The sequence below is a fragment of the Rosa chinensis genome, chromosome 4, assembly GCF_002994745.2.
Source record: "Rosa chinensis cultivar Old Blush chromosome 4, RchiOBHm-V2, whole genome shotgun sequence".
Lineage (NCBI taxonomy): Eukaryota > Viridiplantae > Streptophyta > Magnoliopsida > Rosales > Rosaceae > Rosa > Rosa chinensis.
The window spans coordinates 7,705,536-7,711,249 of NC_037091.1; the positions used below are offsets into that span (position 1 = coordinate 7,705,536).

Consider the following 5,714-nt stretch of genomic DNA (forward strand, 5'->3'; position numbering starts at 1 on the left):
ATCAAAGAAGAGTTGCTAAGAAGAGGATCTGAATTCCCTTAAAATATCCAAATTTTTGAAAGAAATTGAAATACGGGTATTCGTTGTGGATATTAATGTGTTTTCCACTCCAATTTGGATTAGATTTCTAAAATCTAAAGATGTTGAAGGATACTATGTCAGTATGTTTTTTTTTAAATGTACTATGTCAGTATGTTGAAGTATTCAAAATGTTAGATTTGAATAGTGGTCGAGTGGTCGAGTGGGCGGTCATCGTCTTTAGGGACATTTGTTAAACAAAAGAAAGACATTAATTTGTACTTGTAGGTGTCCAACTCAGATTACACTCATATGCACTGAACCCACTTGGATTTGCATGTCCCCAAGTCTAAACTCTAAAGAGAAGATGAGCAGGACGCCGATTTCTGAACTTGGCAGTCAGTCTGAGTTTGAGTGACTTGAGTCGATCATCTACCATTCTACCAGATTTCTTTGACCAAAAAAAGAAAAGAAAAAAGAATCAACTCAGATTTCATGAATATGGTCACCGGGAAATCAAGCGACCCAGAGCGTCTGCAGCAGCTGAAGGCCTTCGACGACTCCAAAGCTGGTGTCAAAGGCATCGTCGATGCCGGAATCACCAAACTCCCACCAATTTTCCTCCGTCCAAAGAAAGATCCCTCCGTCGTCGGCGATCGTACGGTTTCAGGTCATTTCAGTATCCCAGTAGTGGATCTGGCTGAATATAACGGAAGGCGTGCTGAGGTGATCGACCAAGTCCGGAGGGCAGCAGAGAGCTATGGGTTCTTCCAGTTAGTGAACCATGGGATGCCCGAGAGAGTGATGGAGGAGATGATAGAGGCGGCGCGTGTGTTTCACGAGCTGCCGAGGGAGGAGAAGGCGAAGTACTATGGTAGGGAGATGGGGATGAAGGTCAAGTACTTCTCTGGCAGTACCATGTATAAGTTGATGTTTGCTGATTGGAAGGACACTTTGCAGTGTAACATAAGTGACGAGCAGTTTGATCCTCAAGAAATTCCTCTCGTTTGCAGGTACGCCCATGTATAAGTTGAGGATTATGCTGTTTTAGTCATGATTCTGGAAAATCTATATGTTAATGGTGTGATCACGTTCTCGCCATCTTTTACTTAAATGTAAAATGACGATCGAATTATATATTAACACTGTTGTGAACTCATAACCCGTTGTTGATTTGTCTAAGATCGCATCAGTTACATATGTGTGACAACCAACAAGAAATAAATTTAATTAAGCATGATATCCTATATCTATCATTTCCATATATTATTAGTCACAATCACTACTTTATTTAATTTAATTAAACATTATATTCTATATCTATCATTTTTGTAAATTGTTGTGCCGGCCGGAATGGTTATACTAATTAATGTGATTTCTTTTAAATAATCTCCAGAGATATAACTATGGAGTACTCTAATCACGTTCACAAGTTAGGTGTCACCTTGTTGGAATTTCTATCTGAGGCGCTTAGGCTCAAACCTGATCACCTCAAAAACTTGGATAGCACAATGGGGCATATGGTTCTTAGTCATTACTATCCACCATGCCCCGAGCCTGAAGTGACTATTGGCACCGTCGAACACTCAGATCCTGATTTTATGACCATCCTACTTCAAGACCAAATCGGTGGACTTCAAGTTTTGTACCAAAATCAGTGGATTGATGTTCCTCCTGTACCTGGAGCTCTCGTGGTGAATATCGGAGATTTCTTGCAGGCAAGTTTTCTGTATCATATATATTCACAAAGGTTGTTTGCTATTGTTTCACTACATATTGGAGTTATATGCGGATAATTAAATTGCATCTTATACACAACTTGTTCTTTTCTCATAACATAGGAGTTGTACGTTGTCATTCCAAAGATATACCGGGTATACATACGTTGTCATTTTGGAAAATTTGGATATAGATAGAGAGCATACAAAAAGTCTAAAACCCTATTATAAGTCATCAGTTGATAACATACAACATTTTTTTTTCATGTGGAGTTTTCAATCTATTAATGGCATATTACTAGTATACATAAGTACATTATCATTTCCCCTGGTTGTTACTGGGCCATATACTTTTTTGACATTAACTAGGAAATGTTTTGAGGATAGTGAAATAAAAAGTAGGGAAAATTTTGCAAACAGTACACAAAGTAAAGACCACTAATAATTTCTATATATAAAGTTTCAAACCAAATATTTTGGTACACGGAATTTGAAGACCAACCCACTTTTTGTACACGATGTCAATGACGCCGTGAGATCTCTGTCATCTGGCATACTTTTAGGGGCAAATTGGTCTCTATCTCTTTCTTACTCTGGCCACCCAACTCTATCTCTCTCTCTCTCTCTCTTACGTACTCTGGCCACCCATCTCTCCCTCTCATAGCTATATCCGATCAGTATTTCACGAGCGGCTGAAACAACACCATCCAGATTGAATCCGAAATCTTCAAAATTCCGGCAACAATTGTAGCCATTTTCTTCCTTGCAGTAGAGTCCTTCGCTCCCCCAGCAGACAATCTTCTCCCTGGAGAAATCCGCCACCAGAGGCTCCGGCGAACCGACGAAGGGGTGGTGGCCAGCGATGGGGCGGATTCGGCCACATGCGGCACGGGAGAGTCGAAATCGAAGCGGTCGACGTAGACGAACTGGCCGAGCTGGAGGCGGTTGGCGAGGATGAGATCGGTGTCTTTCTCGGATAGGGAGACATAGGTGGAGTTGAGGGAGTCAGAGAGCTGGACGTAGAAGCCTTGGTTGGGCCAGAGGTCGTCTGAGTCGGCGAGGGCGGGGACTATGCCGATGACTTGGAGCAGGGCAGAGCGGTGGTCGCCGGTGACTTTGGTGGCGGAGTTCATGGACTGGAGGAGCCAGAGGAGGATTCCGGAGTGGGTGACGCCATTGGGGGTGAGAGAATCACAGAGAGAGAGAGAGAGGATTGGGATTTGGAATGTGGAGGACATGCGGTGGTCGCCGGGATTGAGCTTTATGGGTTTGGGTGGGGGGAGAGCCAGAGGAGATCTGTTTTACCTTTTTTTTTTTTTTTACACCAAAAAAATGAATCAGAGTATGAGAGTACTAAATTACCCTTTAATAAATGAACAATGACATAAGAGTTAACGGCATCATTGACGTCGTGTCTACATAGTGAGTCGGGCTCAAAAATCCATGTACCAAAATGTTCGGTTTCAAACTTTATGTATCGAAATTATTAGTGGCATTTACTTGGTATACTGTTTGCAAAATTTTCCCTAAAAAGTAATAAGCAGGCCACTAGTACTCAAATAGATTGAACAATCTCCCTTTTAAGTTGTCTTCTTTGTTATTTTAAACACTATACATGAATTATTTCGAGCCTTTTTAAAAAGGTAAGTTCTGTTGTATTTTTGAACTATCACAATGAATTTAATTGTCCATTGTCGATTTATATTTTCCTAACAATCATATTCATTAGTGTTATTATCTGATCAATGGGTGTGTTGATGCAGCTGATCTCAAACAATAAGTTCATAAGCGTTAATCATAGAGTATTGGCTAAAAATGAAGGTCCAAGAATTTCCGTGGCATGTTTTTTTAGACCTTCACTAGAAAACTCCTCAAGATTATATGGACCAATCAAAGAGTTAACATCAGAAGAAAAACCTCCAGTTTATCAGGAAACAACAGTGAAGGATTATGTTATGTGCCACTACAAGAGTTGGGAACTAAATGGGGTCTCCGGGCTAGAAGACTTGAAGCTATAGAAATAACTAATGAAGTTTATCCTTGAAATTGTATGCTTCAGTAATTGTTTATGCAATAATTGATCAATCACATACTTATTGATAGTTAAATTTAATATACTTTTTGGTTTTAGCACTATCGTTTGACCTTAATAATCTTATGAGTTTTTTATTTATGGGCGTCAATGAGTACCGCATACTGTTAAGGGATAATGCAGAAATTTATTGTCAGGGTCTTTAGAGTATTTTTAACAGACTCTCTAGCTATTTTGGAGAACATGTTTAATTTTTTTTTATTTTAATTTTAAATTTTTTTTTATTTTAACAACTGCACAAGACTCTTATAATTTACTTAATAGGCGGAGGATATTGTGTATAATGGTCTATATCTATCCAAGAATTGATGCAACTTGTTTTCTAACTTTAATTTTCTTTGATTGTTAAAATTTGAGACAATAAAAACACCAAGTTCCTATACTCCGTATTAATGGCTAGTATTTTTTTGTCTTTTTGAGAGAATGACGACCAAAATCTTTTATTAACATGTGAACTAGTCAATACAATGGGGAGTAACGATGTTACTCAAAGTTGGGGGAATAGTTCCTTCCAACACAAAATTGAAACTTGAGGCCGAAGTGCCTTAGCTTAGATTAAATACTATATATTAATTCAAAAGAGTTTAGGGATCCTCCTGTACTAAATCCAATATAGTAACTAAATCATTTGGTTATTGGTGAACTAAATCATAGGCATCCTCCTGATCACTTCCTCAAATCTTGAAATCTCTTCTACTCTTGTACTTGGAACTCGCTACTAGAAATGGAATTTGTCTTTTTAGAGGTTTTGTCGAAGGCGTTAGCACCTGCAGAGCAAACCAATAGATTTAAAATCCATCAAAAATTAGTCTTACCCAAAATTAATTTAGTAGTCATTAGTATCCATATGAGTATGACATTAAAATTAGTTTGCAGACTTGCATAACATCAATCCAATAAATTAGCTAGTATTTTCCAAAATAATATCAGAAATATCTACATGAGACTTGTATTCTAACAAACACCAACTAGCAAAGAGTGCACAAATAGCTACTCCATTTACTTTAACATAGCAGTGACACAGCAGAAAGATAATTCAATATGTAACCCGATTACAATATAGCATAATTACCAGCTTTAGCACAGCTTTCCCCTTATGTTGCCCTGGAGAATAGCTCCGGCAACACTTAGTTTCATCTTACCACTAGGAGGGTCCGACTATTTGGGAACCCGCCACCTAACTAGGGCAAACCAGGCACACAAAAGGTGCAGTCCGGGACTAAGCCCACGTCGCCCTGCCCTAAACTGACAGGGACTTATTACTGGCATATAGCCACCATTACCTACTAAAGACCAACAACAATAAAACATAAAGTAAAGGGCTAAATACTGATTACTACCCTATAGTTTGGGTCTAAAATCAATTCAGTCCCTGAATTTCTAATTTCATCAAGAACACCCCTGCATTTTCAATTTTGATCTAATAGGTCCAATTTATTAAACTTCCTATAATTAAGTCATTTAACTTGTTAACGTGGCTCATATATATATGGCCTATGGTTTATGATGTGGTGTTGCGGTGGCCTGCATAGTCAATTTAGGAGTGAGATCCACTATTAGAAATATATCAAATAAATAGTTTTTCAACAAATAATCCAATTATAACTTGAACCCATGACAGAATATTAACGAATTGGATCTATTAGATCAAAATTGAAAGTGCAGGGGTGTTTTTGATGAAATTAGAAGTCTAGGGATTGAATTAATTTTGGACCTAAACCACAGGATAGTAACTAGTATTTAGGCCTAAAGTAAATAAAATAAAGGGAATTTGGGCCTAGAGCCCAAAACCTAGTCAGCCCAACTAAAGAGGAAAATCGAGCAGCTTGCTACCGTCCAGCACACCAGCTCCACGCCGTCCTACTACCGACGACCATCCTCCCACA

General features: G+C 38.6%; 1 protein-coding gene across 1 annotated transcript; it reads left to right on the forward strand.

The window, feature by feature from the left end:
- Positions 1 to 324: 324 nt before the first annotated feature.
- On the forward strand, positions 325 to 3,876 carry LOC112197516 (deacetoxyvindoline 4-hydroxylase). The gene is made up of 3 exons (XM_024338236.2): positions 325 to 1,031; positions 1,415 to 1,736; positions 3,500 to 3,876. The coding sequence occupies exons 1-3, from the start codon at positions 514 to 516 to the stop codon at positions 3,752 to 3,754; spliced, it is 1,095 nt and encodes a 364-aa protein (XP_024194004.1). The 5' UTR covers positions 325 to 513; the 3' UTR covers positions 3,755 to 3,876.
- Positions 3,877 to 5,714: the final 1,838 nt, after the last annotated feature.